General features: G+C 28.7%; 1 protein-coding gene across 1 annotated transcript in view; it reads right to left on the bottom strand.

The window, feature by feature from the left end:
• Positions 1 to 2,739: 2,739 nt before the first annotated feature.
• Positions 2,740 to 18,835, bottom strand: part of nAChRalpha1 (nicotinic acetylcholine receptor alpha1) — a 97,780-nt gene continuing 81,684 nt past the window's right edge. The window contains exons 5-9 of the mRNA XM_065498641.1: positions 12,408 to 12,588; positions 10,115 to 10,575; positions 9,805 to 10,025; positions 5,865 to 6,136; positions 2,740 to 3,580 (exon numbers count right to left, since the gene is read on the bottom strand). Of these exons, the coding sequence (XP_065354713.1) occupies positions 3,374 to 3,580; positions 5,865 to 6,136; positions 9,805 to 10,025; positions 10,115 to 10,575; positions 12,408 to 12,588 (1,342 nt within the window). The 3' untranslated portion in view covers positions 2,740 to 3,373. The remainder of the gene's footprint in view (positions 3,581 to 5,864; positions 6,137 to 9,804; positions 10,026 to 10,114; positions 10,576 to 12,407; positions 12,589 to 18,835) is intronic.

Consider the following 18,835-nt stretch of genomic DNA (forward strand, 5'->3'; position numbering starts at 1 on the left):
TAATAGCACTACAAACATGCAAAACACAATGCAAATGCATGTGTCTGTGTGTTAGAAAACTTTATTTTTTACACAACATGCACACTTTTGAAGTATGACAGTTGCATCCCAGCAGTTAAGTAAGTAGTCAATGTATACCTTATAGGCAGTAATTCTTACAAATGTCTCATCACTTGGCTGACTCCAATTTATATATTTTGTTTGGTCATTTAACACTTATGTGCTCTTTGTAGTGCAGAGATAAGTCAAATGGTTGCTTTATACATCCCAGGTAATCTAGCGTAAAGTCAATTATCACTTTAGTGTCTCGATGTAATCTAGAATGTAGTCACCTTAAACTTTAATTGTATATACTATATTTATATAATTCTTATACAGTTTATTTTGTTTTTGCTTAAGTATACTGACATCCCATATAATCTATCGTGAAGTCAATTGTCTATGTAACCTAGATTGCCCACCAGAAGTAAATTAGGAAGCTATTAAGATTAATGACTCAATATAACCGGTATGTGAATCCAATGCGTTGACTAATTTGCACCAGCTATCGGACAGTCGCATTGTAATCCATATAGGGGTAAATTGACCCCTGCACGTTTTAAAATAACTAGTCACAAAATTACTAGTTTGGGAAATTCTCCTAGAACTGCTGGGATGTACATATACATAGCATACATACATACATATAAACTACTGACAGTATTTTGTATGTAAATATGCACTTATGAAATATATGTGAGTACGTGTGCAGAAAAATTGCAAAACTTTTTTTATTGTTTGCAGTAGTGGCGGTTGTTTTTATTTTTTTTTTAACAAATTGATGAATGTTTGAAAACAATTTATTTTTATTTATTTTTGCTGTTAAATATTTTGGAACAAATTCAACCCATTTTTTATAGTAGGTTTTAATTGCAAAATTCATGTCTAAACAAAATATTTATTTACTTGACTTTATTTTTTTTGCATTCACCACACAACTGTGTCATTTTTAACGCAAACAATGGAAGGAAGATTTTGGATTGCGGACTTCAATTACTGTTGTGTCCAGAATTCTAAGAAATGTAATATATGTTTTTAGTAAATTTGCCCTTCTATATAATGCATTTTTTTAGAAAGTTAGAGAAGTATTCTACAATGGATTCATCATTCGTGATAGGTGTTATATAGATTGATAAGATTTATAAACCTATATTGAAACGTTTTTTCTTTCGTACATTTTCTATTCAACAATTTATTACTTCTTGATATCAATTTAATTTATTTAAACTGAGTTCATTTAACGAACCTGGACCATATATACTACACCAGTATTAATGCTATCATTATCCACGTTTCATAATCTGGATTTACATTTAGTTGTAGATGAACATTTCTCTAAGTATTCGTATAAACATGATTTTGCAATTTAAACTAAGTTAAATATAGAACAACATTTAATGCGGAATAGCAAATTTAAAGACTTAAATGTATTAATAAAATTTAAATTTGGGGTTTTGTTGCAATTCTTTATTAACCAGTTTAACAATGGAGGTGAATAGATTTTGCAAACTTAAGGGCAATTGAATAATAAATATTTAAATGGAAGTGTATGAAATTCTGAGAATATTCTCGAATAAAATAATTTTATATATTTTGTATATAATATACAGAATTTGATAAACTTATCTTGTGTACATGGTGTTACCAATGCTTTAGACGTCTCTTATGGAGTCCAACATGAATATTTTTAAGGTGAACATTCGTCACGACTGTTGGTGAATTATTTGGAATCTTGTAACAAATATTAAGTGGTCCTTGATAAGAGTCATTACTAAGTTAAACAAACAAAATATTGGTTCGATATTAAATTGAACTATGTAGCTCACAAAGGTTAGATTTATTCGGAAATAAATTGGAAATTTAAAATTGGGAATACAAATGTTTGAATTTATGTAAAAAGAATAAAAACAAATCTAAATATTTATGTTTAATGTTATTATTTTATACCAATGTGTGTGTTTTTCTTCATCTTCTTGTTTATGAGAGTTAGAGAACAATTTGATCAAGTCTTGTGAAATTTATTGAAATTTGTTTATCTAAATAATTCGTTGATGTGCTGCTTAAGCCTGTAGATTTAATATTTTTGTTTTCCTTGTATTTAATAATTCATACTTAACTAATTTATTGTGTTTGTTGATGTGGGAGAGAGTGTTTGCTTGTGTGGGTATAACTGTGATTATACATATTTGCTTTTTTTTATTGTTAGTTTTCTCTCTCGACCTAGACTCTGTGAACGTGTGATTGTTCTCTGCTCTCATTTTTGTGTATCGTTCTTATTTGTTTTGATAAAGGAACTCGTTTGTTTTGTTTTTTCTTGGTTGTGAAAATACAATTTTCCAAAGGAAAAAATAAATGAAAGACAGGAAAAGAAAATCAATAGCTTTGTTGTTGTTTTTGGTTTTTTAATTACAAATTATTCTAAATTTAAATCTTATTTGTATTTGTATTTTTTCTTTTTGTTTTTGTTTTAGTAGAATTTATGAATTAAGAGTGCTAAATTTTTGCTGTTCTTCCTATTAATTTGTTTTCGAATTTTGCGAGTATAATTTTGTGTTTAAATGATTCTTTAGTTGTGTTTTTTTTTTCTTTTTGTTTAGTTAATATATTCTTTATTTTTATGTTTGCCTTATTGACTATTTTGTATGTGTGTGTGTGTGTGTGTGTGTGTGTGTATGTATGCATGTATGTATATAGTGTATTTGTGAGAGTTAGTAGGGTATTTGTCGGTTTCAGTTTGCATACCAGTAGAAAATATATGAGTTCTTTTGTTGATGTTCTGTGATTGTTGTTTAACTACAATTCTTGTAATAAAATTGTTTTCCTACTTGAGATTTGTTTTTTTTTTGTTAATATTTCAAATCATACCTGGATGGCTCAGTATTTGTGTTTTGTTAGTTTATGTTAAACATTTTTTTTATCTCGTTTTCTCTCTCTCTCTTTTGTATGTGTTGTTCGTTTCATTCGAACTATATTAGTAGGGCACACTATTTGTTTGGTTTTCTTTTAATCATTTGCTTCTGCATTTTATGTATTTGTTACTTTCGTTTTATTTTTCACTTAGTATCGTAATGATCTTTGATAAGTTTACAACTACGTTTGTTTGTTTGTTTTTGTATTTTTGGGGGGGTTTCTTAAGATTTTATTCTTCATTATCAAATTCTATTTTGATCACTTGCTCTCCTATATCCAATTTAAGTGTTTTATTTCCTGGATCAGCGTTCACCTCCACAATGACAGCTGGATATTATCCACGGTCATCATCGCGAGCGGCGAACAGGGTTCGCAAAGTTCTGGTGATGATATTCCACCAGCCCTCTGCGAACCCTAGTGGACGCTATAAGTTCGTATCGCTGCCCATTTTTAAAAGTTCGAATTTTTTCTTGGCGATTTTCGAATATAAGATATCGATAGGCTGCGATTGATCATATAAACTAGGGGCCTGTAAAATAATCCAGGCAGTGCCTACCACACAAGATATGGTAAATATCCAAAGGAACAAACGATCCAACACCATGGCCACATATTTCCAATCTTCTTCAACCTTCAAATAAACAAAGAGAAAAATAAATCATAAAATTAAATGTAATTTAATTAATTCAATTCAATTCAAATCAATTCTAAGGCCAATGATGCCAATCTAAATACACAAAAAAGTAACAAATAAATCTAAAGAGAAATGAACGTATTAAATGAAATTTTCAAGTAAAGTGTAGTGCAGGGAAATAGAGCGTGGCAAATCCTTAAATAAACTTTGCTGTGTTTCTTTCATTCTTCCATTTTCTTTCTCTTTCTATTTTGATTTTTGCTGTTTTCTATAAATTTTAATCAATTCAATTTGGTTGGTTTAATGCTATTGACTAAAAATGGTCGCCACATCAACACCATCCCAGAAAAAAATCTTTGAAAATGCTAAAAACACTTGAAAAATAAAAATAAAAAAAAAACTGCAGAAATGACACGAAATCGTAAAAACTTTACATTAAATTTGATTTAAACGAGATTTACCACAATCATCAATACAGTCAATATGATGTAAACACATACACACACACACATACATACATTTATTCAATCTGTCATTGATTCACTCATTCGTTCGTTCGTTCATTCATTCAATATGTACTTAATGTTAGATGCTTCTATTTGGATGTATTTGTATGTATGTATGTAGTTGTTCATGGGATTGTATTGATGTAAAATGTACATTATGCAGAATACATACAGCTGAACTGAACCGAATTTGGGACGGTGCAGATGCTGATGCCGTTTTGATGATTGCAATGTTTGAGAAAATATTACTTGACTGGCTAATGATTGGTGTGGTAGCTGGCATACAATTAGGTTATGACGAATAATCGAGGAAAAATTATATTTTTTTATTGGAATGAATAAGATTTTTCAATTTAGAATAAAATATTATTCGATTAATCGAATACTCGAATAAATCTAGTTTTAAGTTAAAATTAAAAAAAATATAGTTTATATAAGTAAAACTTTAAAGGGAATTATCACAAAGAAACACGAGTCCTTGGCGGGAATTGAACACGCAACCCTCAAACCAAGATTTTGTGACTATTAAGGACCTAGGCAAGGTTAAAATATCTGCAATAGAGTTCATTTCACGATTTTCCAATTAATAATAAACAATATAGATACCTATTATTGGGTAGGTATTTATAATATATGTATTTTAGTCAAACGGCTTATACGAATTTGGAATCTAAAGTTTTTCTATCAACAGTTACTTCATAAACTTTCTATTCATTATTAATTTTGCATTTTTATTTATTTTTAACAAACAAATTATCGAAATTTGGCTGCTTTTTAAATTATTTGTATAATATTTTTTACTCGTTATTCGTTAGAAAAATCAATGAAATTTTTAAAATTAATAAATCACTTTAACAATAATAAAATTATAAACTTTTATTCGATTAAAATAAAACTCGAATAACTGACAATCCTAGTTATGACAACTCAATAATGCCGATGATGATGCAAATAATGATGGTGTTGTTAGTGGTGGCATTGGCTCACTAAGATAGACATGGTTATGGGATGTTGATATTAAAAGCACTTTGATTTCATGCTTCAATGGAATATTTCATTTTTATGCCTTGATTAGAGAAAATCACTCTTGCCACTGCTCGACTCTCCTGCTTCTACCACACACATTTATCATATACATTGTACATACATTTGTACATGAATCCAAACAGGCTATTAAATTCTGCAGCATATTTGCAATGGGTGTTTTTTTTCGATATTTATCAAATTAGGTGGAAAAGTGGACATTTACAACTAAGCTAGATTTTCAATTTTCACCAAATGTAGACACAATGACATTAATTTTTCAGACTACGATCTTAAATTGCTGATTTTTCGGAATAACAACATTGGAACATGTCTAAACATGCACAGCTTTAAATAAAAACTAACACTATATCTCTAAAAAAGCATTTCAGGTATGTACTTGTATGTATTTATATTTCTGGAGCTAAAATTATTAAAACGCATTTATTTATTACATATGTATGTATGTGTGTGTGTTTAGCCACACAAATGCAAAAGTCTAACTAGATTTGTGTAGAAATGGTGATGATGATGATGTTCGTTCTGTGCAATTGGAAGAGTAATTTTTTAAGTAGCACATATGCAACCTGTATTATTATTTACGCTGCAGTGATTATTAGAATAGAATGCAAATTAATTCAGCGAAACTAAGCTAAATGCTGGAAATTAGATTACTTTAGAATGTTAAAATAAACAAAAGGAATGAAATTGTTTTAACGCCTTTATGTTTTTGTTTTTCTTTAGATACTTACACTTTCAAATTTATCCTTGTTTTTCATATGTTGGGCTATAAAACGAGAACCCTCGATTGTTTTTTCCATTTCACCCACGTAGGGTTTGTCAAATGTGGGACTTAAATCGGCCTGACAACAACTAGGACTCAAATCACCATTGACAGTAGTCGGACTGAAGAGATCATCGTCCGCGCCAGGCAGTGGCAGTGCAGAAGGCAGGGGCGGATCACCGAAACATTGCGCAATACCCGCTGTTCCGGCAAATTCACTAAAACGTTGAGCAGGCAAAGCTGAAATTCACAAGAATAAACAAAGAAATTTAATTTTATTTATTTCAGAATACTTAGAATATCATCTTAAATACAAACAATGGCTGGCTGCCTTACTCTTTTTATACTTGTTTAACTTGAAATGGGTTTAAGTAACGATGTGAAAAGAAAATCACATAAAATGTTATAATAAGTGTTTTCGCTTACAACTAAGTAGCCGGATAGTAGCAAAAGAAATTTTTCAAAAAATTAATAAAAACAAACTTTATTTTATTTTCATGTTATTAAGCTGTTGTGTTTGTGTGTTTGTCTGTGTGTCTACACTTAAGAAATAAATAAATAAAAAGAAATATTTTATTGCAAAGCAACTAAATCATGAAATTCTATTTGCTTCAGTTAGATATTTCCTCTTGTCTCAGACACACTCTTCTGAAAATATTTTTTTATTTTTCAAAACGCGCAAAAGGAAATGAAATATATGGAGGAAGGGCAATGTAAAATATCATAAAGGAGGTGAGAGTATCCAAAACAAACAAAAAAGTGAAACATATAAAACAACTAAGGGATCCGCTAAGGAAATAATGTACTTGGTTGATTGTCGCCAAGTGCAGGAGGACACGAGCAAATAACGAAAGAAAAGAAATATAAAGAATACGTGTCTGGACTTGAAAGCGGAAACGGAAATGCGACTACGTTTTGTAAATACAAACATACATACATACATAAGTGTGCATGTATTTAATGCTCTAACACAAAGTACAACAAAAACAAAATGACACCGTAAACTCTACACATACACACTAGCAAACATGTCCTTACTCAATACCATGATGTCAATGAATGAATGAATGCTCCCAGCCAGCCAGTGTTGGTTGGAGAGTGTGTTCGAGTGTGTAAAAAAGTACATTTGCTTTAATTCAAGCCGGATTAAGTTTCCAAGTGCAAAGTTGTATGTGCCTGTGTATGTCTTTTCAATTGCTCTAAAATTAAGTACGCGGGATTGAGGAAAAATTGAAAAACGTTTTTCCTTTTTTATTGTATGATTTGTTTTATTTTTCCCCAATTGTTGGATTTTTCTTTTCATGTGTATTGTGTCAAATGGAAACATGTATTAAGTAGCACACGCTCCCAACCACATATATTTATATTCATGTACGTTAGGCCGACCCCATTGGCATGCAGCCAAAGAAGTTGTCGAGATCTCGAACTCAATTTTTCTGGATTTTTCTTTTTCTGGAAATTTCGAAACAAGTCCAACAAAGCTCTATCGTACGGCCGATGGGGACACCCTAATGTACATTCATATGAAGGTACATGTATGCAGTGAGTGGAGTGCACTAGTAGATACAATGATCGTATAAAATTCTCCAACACATACTCAAATGTAAATTGAAAAGTTACACAACAAATATGTCACATGAAATGAAAATGATTAGATTGCATTTAAAATAAATCCTTGTTTTGTGCTCCCACGTAATGGAATAAGAATTAAACAAATACGAATTTTTAAAATTAGAAACAAATAAAAGTCTAAATAAATACGAGTATTTATTTGAATTTTATTTAGTACTATTTGCCAAATGAGTTGAAAGTTTCATGTGTATTGTTTATTCCATTTCCGATTTTATATTGTGTTGTACATTCTTGTTTACAAATTTCAAATTACGTTCAAATAATATATGAATGATAACGCCACTTTCTAATGAATTTGCATTGATGAAGCATTTTTAGGAAAAATAAATTACAATATTTTAGTCAAGTAACAGTAAAAATAACATTGTATTTCATAATTTTTGACAAATGAGGATTTTATTTAGTGGGAAGATAATGAAGTTTTTTCATACAATAAAGGCTACAGAAAAATTAAATGATTTTCTCGGTTAAAACTGTGTATTTCAACATTTTTACATAGAGATGAGACAAAAGTGTCAAAAACATTAGTGATGAGAATGAATGTATAGGTATCCTGTAGCCAGCCTAGAACCTTTAAACGTCAGTAGAAATACGTTAGAGACAACAGCTCGTCAACAGTCAATAGGTATAGAAAATTACTAACAAGTCAGTAGTTCTACAGTCTACTGGTGGATTTTCAATATCAAGCTAATGTTAAATGTCAATAGAAGATTACATTGACTGGGGTACAAATGCTAAGTACTTAGTACTACTGACAATGTCATTACTAACTCACTACAAATTCACTAATGCCATTCCCTGCATTGTTATTCAAATAGACATCTATTTTAGATAATACACATTTATTACTATATTTCTTACTAGGTTCGTGAAAATGAAACAGCTAAAATTGTTATGGTTATGGAAATGATGGAAAAACTTAATGCTGCGTGGTGCTGCACCATTATCCTTTAATAGCTTTGACACTGACATACACATAAGTCAAAAACCCACACAAAACCACCCATTGCAACGAGGAAATATTAATAAATCTTGTACAATCTTAAAAACAATAATTCTTTTACGCATTAACAAACTTTTAAAATTATTTACGCTTCAAGAATCTACAACATGACAACGATGTTCATGATAATGAAAATAATAAAGTTGAAAAATTATTACAAAAAGTCCATTAAGGAAGACAGAAACCAAAGGACTTAAACTACAAAATAAAAGTGTCCTTGTGCAAGCCAATGTCTAGTTTTACTCTAAATCAAAAAAAATCTTGGCTTTTAACGGTTAATGATTCAACGCAAACTTAATGTTTGCGTTGTATTGAATTTTCTAAGCATGATTGATTGATCATTATATTTAGGACTCTTGTATTTGTTTATTGAATTTACATTATAAAATTGTTTTTTTTTTAAATATGAAACCCTTTTATTCTCTCTTCTATTATTATTTTATAATGTTTATAACTATCAACATCATCATAATAATAATGTTACTTTTATAGTAAGATGAGTATTAAATTGAAATTGAAATTGTAGTCATAGTAATATTTTTTTTATTACATGTTTTATTGCTTAACAATTTTTTATTATTTTGTTCTTCAACTTTTAATATAAAATTCAATGTATTTTTCATGTAAAAACAGAAGCCAATAATAAAAACTGTAAACAACAATATCGAGCCCTTAGCGCCAAATTATCGTAAGCGACAAAATACAAATTTTACAGGAGAAGGTTTTTTCGATTATTTTGAAATTTATACATAGAATTAAAAATCTTATGATGCGATATATCATAATTTCGTTCAAGCTATTTTCCTATTTTTCAAAAATATTTATAACTTTTGACAATTAAAAATTCATGGAATACTTTATTGAAAAATTTGACAAAAAATATTTTTTATTGAATTTTTGCATAGATACACATACATATATGTACTTGTATATGGAAATTTAGAAAAACAAACAAATTGACATTATTGACTCGACTTAGTTAAAGAGAACATACATATGTTTGGATTATCTTAGTTCCGAAGTTTTTATAAAATCAGAGATCCAGTCTAAGAATTACACGCTAAGTGATTAAATGTATGTTGTAGGTTTTTATATATATTTAATTTGATCATAAGTTAAAATTTGAAATTTTTTGTAAAAGAGTAACAAAATAACATGGAAAATAATTTGATGCAAAACTTATTTTATTTGATTAAATATAACAGTCTTAGGTTTGAGTAAGGTCTTAAATTCTATTAACAAATGATGAGCAATTTTAGAGAAAAAAACATACCTGGTATACCGTAATCGCCGCTAAATCGTTTTGTATCATAATTAACGAACTTATCGACATCTGGTGGCAGATGAAAGACATCGGTTAAAACTTCGTGCGGTTGATCGTCCTCATCGTCATTTGAATCGTCTTTTTTGGGGCGTTCAATGCACAAGAGTTTCGGTAATATATCTATGAATACTCTTTGAACCCAAGGGGCCATTCTATGTGTTACAGGAGACCTATAAAACGATGTAGAAAAAACAAAATCAAAGCAAACATAGTTTAGATATAATGACAAATGGGGGAACTGTAAAAAGAATATAATTACCTAAAATTAACATTTAGTACCGCAATGGTAACTACGACCGACAGCGTAACTAACATCATGGTAAATAGTAAATATTTTCCCAGCAGAGGCACCGTTAATGATGTGGGCGGAATAATTTCCGCGAGCAGTAGAAAAAACACAGTCAACGACAGTAAAATACTGATACACAAGGAAATCTTTTCACCCGAATCACTGGGTAAATAGAAAACCAAGACGGATAGGAATGATATACCCACACAGGGAATAATTAGATTGACAGTATAAAAGAGTGTCTTTCTTCGCAGCGTTAGATTGAAGACAATATCCAGATATGGTTCTTCACAGCAACTGTAAAATTTCTCATTACGTACAGCCGGAACGCGCATTATATCCCACTCCACCGATATATAATAGTCCTGAAGGTCAATGCCAACTTCAATGTTATCAGAATCCGGCGTTTGTTTAAGATGCCTTAAATCGACCTGCAAATCAGAAATCAAAATTTAAATTTATTGTACATAAGTATCTATGAAGACAGAAAATTATTTATTGTTTAATTTTGTTCTGAATTGTTCAATTGTAATTTCATGAATTCATAAATAAACATGTGTCGTGCACAAGTACAAGTACATATGTATATACTTATTTTGTTTTATGTTCCAGCATTTATTTTGTTAAAAAAAAACATTATAAAAGAATGATGAATTCCAAATAGCTCGCTATTCAATTTTATATTTATTTATTTACTTTTTCTGCTTTCAAACACGTGTACTGATGCCAGACTGACTGACTGACTGACTGAATGACACACTCACATCATACCCAAACATTTCAAGTACATATTTAGAAGCCGGGGCAGCAAAATCAATGATGCGTGTGGAAAATTTGGCAAACAGTTTGTTTGGTGGCGAATAAATAATCACAAAATAAATGGGCGTTTGACAAAAACTTGTCAAATATAGTGAAAACTCTCATTTTTTTTAAAATAAAGTGAATAGAAAAACAAAAATAATCTCATATTAGACACACAATTCTTATTTGTATAAAAAAAAACTGACTAACTGAGTGACATCGATATACATACATACATATATATGGAAGTATGGAGAAAATATTCGTACATTGATGGATAAACATCAAGCAAATTGAGCAACAGTTTATGGTAGTATATTGTATGGTGCTATTTATGTACAAACATGTGATTTAAATTGAAGTTTAAACACAAATAGTAAAGAACAATAAAAAAGCAAACACCCGAACACCCATCTGTTTGCCTTAATGGCCGCCATTTTCTTTTTTATTTATTTGACAGCTGGGTTATTTTTCAAAAAGTCATTTATTGTTGTTAGTTCATTAAACGCACGCAAACACACAGACAAACAGACAGACACCCATCTGTTTTCTTGCGATACCCCAGTGCGTATGAGTGACACATGATTCATTCAACAATACACCAGCATAAAGCATACGCACCGTTTGACGACTTACAACCTACGACTGTGCGTACGTACATACATCTATCTATATATCTATCTTGTACAATATAAAATAATACAATTTTGACTGCTACCAAGATGGCTTTTAGCAGTTGTGCAAAAGTTGTGAGGCCTGTTGGTGGCTCAAAACAACAACAGCAGCAACAACAACAGAAATGATGAAAAGATTGTAAATTTAAAATTTGCTGGAACATGTTGTGTGTGCGTGCGGGTTTGTATAGAGAAACCAGATAAAATGTGCACATGTCAATGGGGCCGAAAGTATATTTTATTGTCAAAGTTAGCAGTTGTTCGTTTTTAGTTATTTTTTCTTTTCTTGCTGTTTGTTTTCTAATCATTTTCAAGTTTGCGCTTAACATGTGGCAAAATAAAAACTAAAGGCTGGGAAATAGAGAATGAAACGGAACAAATAACGTTAGATAATGCTCCTACATACACATAGAACTGTTTGATAAACATTGTTAAAAAGTAATTTTCACAAATAAATCTGACAGCTAAACATAAACGCACATTTACGCAGCACACGCATCTATGCACAGTGACTCACTTGGTGGAACAGAGCCGACAAATAGACATTTACAATGATTTAATGGTTATAAAATTGAGATTAATGTCATGTTTATTTCTTGTAAATTATAAAAATTGTGTGAATTTATTATGTTTTATTTTCATTTCATTTTCTCTTCTCTTCATGTTTCTCTTATTTATTGTTTATTAATGCTGTTGTATTTGTTGTTGATTTTTCTATTTGTCTTGTACATGAACACGAATGAAAATAGAATAATACCATTAAAAAAACGAACTTTGCTTAAACTTACCATGTAACCATCATAAGTCCATGAACCGAATTTCATAAAGCATGTCTGCTCATCGAATGGAAAATATTCAACATCGATTTCACAAAATGATTTATAAATGGCAGGAGGTTTCCACACCACTTTGCCGGTATGATGGAGAATGGCTTTTGTCATTATTGTCACTTCATAATTACCATCAGCACTAAAAATATTATAAAAGAGAGACAGAATTAGTTGATTATAGTATTATAATATTTTTGTTTGTTGTTTTTAAATGTATAAAACCAGTTTTAATAGAAACACTTGCAAACAACTTAGTTTGAAAAAGCACAAATTTTAAGTTAAATCTCATAAATTTGTTGTTGATATTATAAAATTATTATGAACAACAAATTTAGAAACTATTTATTGTAGCTAAAGATTTTTCTAGTTTTTATATTTTTTCTATAAATATGTTTAAAAAATTGTGTATTAAAAATTAACACCGATTACACTCTGCTACAAAATGAGACTTTTTGTCAGAACTTGAAAAGCCACCTAGTGGAGGTTGTAGGCCTAGGTGAGGACATACTAAAAACGTTTTCATAGATTTTGAAACACCCTCAAAATTTTTAGTTATTTTGAAAAAAACTGTTTTAGGGTAGGTCGTAGTACTTTAGTACATCTAACTCACACATTTTTAGACCGATTTCAAAATCAACAATTATAGTTAGGTAAAGAATTAAGTTTTCATAAAATGTATGTATAAGATCTATATTCCTAGAAATTGTTTAAGTTTTTATAAATTTTTCAAATTCAACAATATTTATTTTAATTTTTGTCTATATTTTTTTGCACAGTAATTTATAGACAATTTTATGTAGACAAAAATGAGATATTAGTTGTTAAAATCGGTTTATACTTGCAAAAGTTATTAAACTTTTTCAAAAGAGTTCCACCTTGTAAATTAAAAATTGTAGAAATTTTTTTTTGTTTTTTTTTTATTCATATGGGCTGGGGGCGAAAATACTAAAAAAGGTGTTAATGAAAAGTTGAATAACTTTTACAATTTCCATCCGATTTGAATTATTAAAACGATGGTTGGTATAAATTTGTGTAAGCTTCCGTATCAAAATAAGCAATGAAAAGCGATTCAAATTAAAACCGTTGATAAATTTTGTTTTTCTTTTAGATATTCTTAACATCCACATCATTTTAAAGCATAATCAGTTTTCTTTTTAACCCCGTTAAAAAATTTAAAGTCGGACAGAGACTGACTAAGTTCACGGACATAACTGAAAACGGTTTTTTCAGAATAACTTATGAATGTGGTACAATGAATTGCCACATTGTACCACGATTAATACAAAATATATTTAAACTGTTTTGATACAATTTATTTTATCCGAAATTAGCAATCTCCCTTTAATTCAATAGTACTGGCGTGTTTGGTTTAGTTCATATGTTTCTTTAAATTCCAAACTCTCATATAGAATTGTTATCATAAATTTGAAATACAATTAACTATGTGTTTATTCATAATAACCCCCATTAACACGAAGACTGGTTATGCCTTAACTAATAGTTATACTGTCTGTTAAAATTATTTTTGTATGAAAACTGTTAGTATAACTGTTAGTTACTGGGGGTAAGACAATGATATATTTCTTCTTAAATTGGAATATAGCCACTTTCAAAATCACTGTGTTTTGTACACTCTTTTACTTGAATTTATTTGAGTGATCTATCTAAAACCTAACTCCTGCAACAACAAAATACATGAATTTTTATTCGACAAACGGAGGGTCTCGTCTGCATTTATCAATTATTTTGTTAATATAATTGTCATTGAATGTTTCCATGTAGGCGATGTTTTATTATTCAAAGGTTCGGAAGAATTATTTGCTTAGAACTCAATTTAATATATCAATCAGCTTGAAAGTATTGCTTATAATATTTTAAGAATCTGTATTTTTTTGGAATGTGCCATTAATTGAATTATTCAAGTATTCATTAATTAAAATATGATTTATCCTCATATTCACAATCAAGGGTTTATAAAACAAAATTTCCATACAAAATTTGACTTATAAACCTTTGATAGATTTAAAAATTGTTTATGAATAAGGCTTTTAATTTACATATCGTCACCTAAAATGCAAAACAACGTATCATCAAAAAATTCGAAATTGATTTTATTATTGATTACGATTCACTACATCATATTACATATGTGTACACAATTTTAATCTTTTACTATCAAAAATAACCAAGTTATAACCAAAATTTAAACTACATTATCATCAAGTACATGATTTTCTTAAACAAAATAACGTATACGCTTTAAGTAATTAATTAATAAATCGTTTTTACCTTATTTTAGGTAGTATCCTAATTTTGTTTAATAAATTTGTTGCAATTGAATATTTATTGCAGTCTTAATGAAAATTTAAGGAAGAAACTTTTTTAGTTTAAAAAAGTAGTTGTTAGTAATTAAAATAAAAAAAACATAATAAAATTAAAAAATGTATAAATAAACTGCGTTTATTTAAAATAAAAAAATATTTTTATTTAAGTTTTTTTTTTTAAAAAAAAATTTATATTGATGATACGTTTTTTTGTTTCAGAAAATAACAATTCAAAAAATCGTAAGCCACATATCTTAAAGTGTGCTTTGAAAAAATTAGTTTTTTTGTTTCAATATCTCAAGTAGTTTTCATTTTATATCGTTTTTTCCTCCTCCTATAAACTTATGAAAAGTGATGTTACGTTATTTTGCATTTTAGGTGACGATATGTATGTATATAAATTCCCAACATTATTTTTTTAAGATATTAAAAACTTTTACAAATTGAAAGAAAGACAAATATATGTTTGTTATTTTTGAAGTAAATTTAAATCTAAACTGTAAGTACCATTTTTAGAATTTGAACTTATGTTTCAAAACTTAGTATACCACTGGATTCTACGACCCAAAATTAAAAATGTTTCGGCGTTTTGCTTACAGTGTAATTGCTTCAAAAAATTAAGGAAATTCCATTAGAAATGAAATCAATACATTGCAATCATTTCAGTATAGTTCAATAAAAAGTTTTCATAATTGTTTGTTCAATAAATGTCCAATATCCAAAAAATGTTATCTTAAATTTTTTGAAGATATTTTTCTCGTTTTAGGAATTTCCATTGATTAAAAGATCTTTCGATTTATATAAGTTATAAACAAATAACAACAGTTTAAAAAACTATGGCAGCCATAAAACTTGAGATGGATTTAAAACTCTTTATACTAACAGTGGCCAATTCTTGTAGTTGTTATCATCTCGTCAGGATAATGATACTTGTTGTAGCAGTGGCAAAAAACAATTCTTCGTAGACAAAGTTTTAATGTTGTTTGATTGTAAGTATATGTATATGAAAATGGCAATATATATATAAAATCGTGTTGAGTTTTTAGTTTTACTAGCAATACATATTCAGAGTCATCTATACACGCGCATATATTTACACATCTACACACACATACATAGATTATGAAAGTCCTGGCTGTTTGCCATTTTTGTATATTTAGCTCTTAGTTACACAAGAAGTGATTGTAAAGTACAGACAATTTAAGTCTGTAATGTCTCTTATTATAAGCCTAGCAAAATTAAATAAAAAAAAAAAAAAATAAATTTTATAAAATGAAAAACTAAATGGAATGAAATGAAAATAAAATAAAATTTCTAGCAAGTCAAAGAACGTTTGTATGCTGCTTAATTCCAGCAATTAATTTTTATGATGATCTCAGAAATTAAAATTCACTCCAGCCAGAAAAACCGGAGAAAACGGAAAAAAGAAAAACAAAATGCTACTTAATTCTCAACTTGTTTTCTTTTTGTTGCTACAACAGACCCAGACAACAGACACTTTTATACCGCACAATATATTTATTTATTTTTTTTATCATTTCGATACAAAGTGCAAAATGGAAGAAGGCATTTGCTCATTATATTGTAGTAGTTTGTGTATGTGTGTATGAATCTGTGTTGTAGAAAGTAAACAACATTAATGAACCCTTCCTACGTGTCATTGTCGTTATCTGAGCTCTGCTCTTGTTCCGTTGCTTTTCTCGTCTTCTTGTTTTTATAAAGATGGGAGAAAACCAAACGAAATAAGTCGGGCTGGGCTGCTGGCACACAGTCACACTATACGCATCTCATTTTATTTAATGCAAAATAATCATTGTAAACAAATTCATTTGATTGAGCGGAAATTGATACAAATAATCTGCTTTAATCATAATGATTTTATATTTTTCTTAGGAGATTAAAGTATTAACATTTTCGGGAAGTTTTTTTGTTTTCATTAAGAACAATATAAATCTTAAACAAGATATTTGTAGCTATAATATCATTTTATACGCTTGTAATTTCATCTACCCAACAACTAACTTAACTGCTGGAGTTTAGTTTTTGTCCGTATGTGTGTGGTTTCTTTTTGATTTAACGAGTATTTTCTCTATCTTTTAATCATAGTTTGAAATAGAGTTTTTTTCTTTGGTTTTATGCTTTGGCGACGACACATGGTCTAAAAATATTTCATTGATAATAGAAGTAGAAGATCTCTTACATAATGAACTTGTCAACAGCAAACATTTAATTAAAAACCAGCAAAAACTATTTATTTTTTTTCATAATGAAGACAAAACAAAGCACTTTTGGGATTATAAATCTAGAAACATACATACTCCACACATATTTATGTATACATACTACACACGTACATTAAACCAGTCCCTAAAAAATTGATTTGTTTTGGATGGCTCTTAATTATTTTCGTAATAACTTAAACTTCCTCTTCCGATTTGAAATTTCGTGGCGATCGGTTGACAATTGGTAATAGCTCGTATACAAGGGCCACTTCCGAAAATGACTTCAACATAAATGTTTCCATATTTTGATATACAAATAAATTTCATTACAAATATGATTGGTATCTATGGAAATCATAATTTTCTTAATTTCATGACGATCGTTTCATGATTAGTCATAGCTCACATATAAGGCTTACTTCCGGAAATGACACACGAAAAAAAAATATTGAAATTTTGTTAATACGTTTCAATAAGATGTTCCTATCAGTATTTTTACTATATACCTTGTTACTATATACAATAATATCTATTTTATAAAAAAAAGATACGCAACAAATAAACTAATATTATAATTCAGGGAACGTACTTAGCCTAATCCAGTCAGACTTATCTACATCGAGGTACTTGACTTTAAAATATACTTTTTGAAATAGTTTTTTATTATAACATAATTAGCAAACTGTTTGATTTTATAGTAAAAATTTTGAAAATGTAATGACCGAAAATTAAAATATCCTTCTGTGAAGTTAAATATTACATATTGTCAATAGTTTCGATCAATCTTGGTTATTCTGCTTAAAGCACAGAGCTGCTCTTGTATTGAAATTTAACATATTTGCAGACAATAAACTGAAAACATAACTCCTTATTTATTGGTGTTCCAAGGTTCCAAACAGCTTTATATTTGTTGTAGTTCATTCAAGAATCATTCAAGAGTTTCTAAATTGTATTGATAGATGCATAGATGTTAATGTATGTTCATTGTACAAACATACAAAATTTCATTACATGTATTTAAATTTCTAAATTCAAAAATTTTTCAAATTGTTTAATGTATATTTGATCTGTAAATAATTAAATAAGTTCTTTTTCTGCTTTTTATTATATAATTTCTAAAAAATGTTAATTTATTTGTAATTTATTATTCATTTTCAATACTAAAATGAATAATGAACAGAAAAAAATGATTTTCTTACATCCCTGAAAATAAACCATGGTTTGTTTTTGGATGTATCCCAAATTATTTTGGGTCTAGTGATAGCCCAAACTTTAAAGCTGGATAATTTTCAATAGAATATTTTCTTTAGTTTTTTTAAAACATTTGAAAGGGATCTGCCGGCTGCATATGACACTATATTTATTATTTCCAAGCTTGTTCTTAATAATGTGATATACCATAATATATGCGAGTTTTTAAGGATTTTTTATGAGAATTATTATTATTTTGAAAGTAAATTTAAAAATTTACTTAATTTAAGACATAAATATGAGCAATTCCACGACTGAATGACTACCACGGCCGAAACCCCAAAAACCCTTTAAACTTTTTTTTAAGATGATTTGAATAGGAGAAAACACTAAAATATTACTATATGTAAGTATTTAGAGCTTATTACAACATTTGTCATAATAATTGTTTAAACTGACTATATTTAATTTTTTAATTTAATTGGCATGTTCTATGTTAAAACTAAGTCCCCAATTAGCATACAGTATGAAATGAATTTGATTCTGATTGTTTATTTGATATTATAAAATTGTTTATTGAAACCAAATGTATATTTTACATTAATTTTTTAGTTTTTGTTTATATAAGAGATAAATCTGACACGTACGG

Source organism: Calliphora vicina, chromosome 1, assembly GCF_958450345.1.
Source record: "Calliphora vicina chromosome 1, idCalVici1.1, whole genome shotgun sequence".
Classification (NCBI taxonomy): Eukaryota; Metazoa; Arthropoda; class Insecta; order Diptera; family Calliphoridae; genus Calliphora; species Calliphora vicina.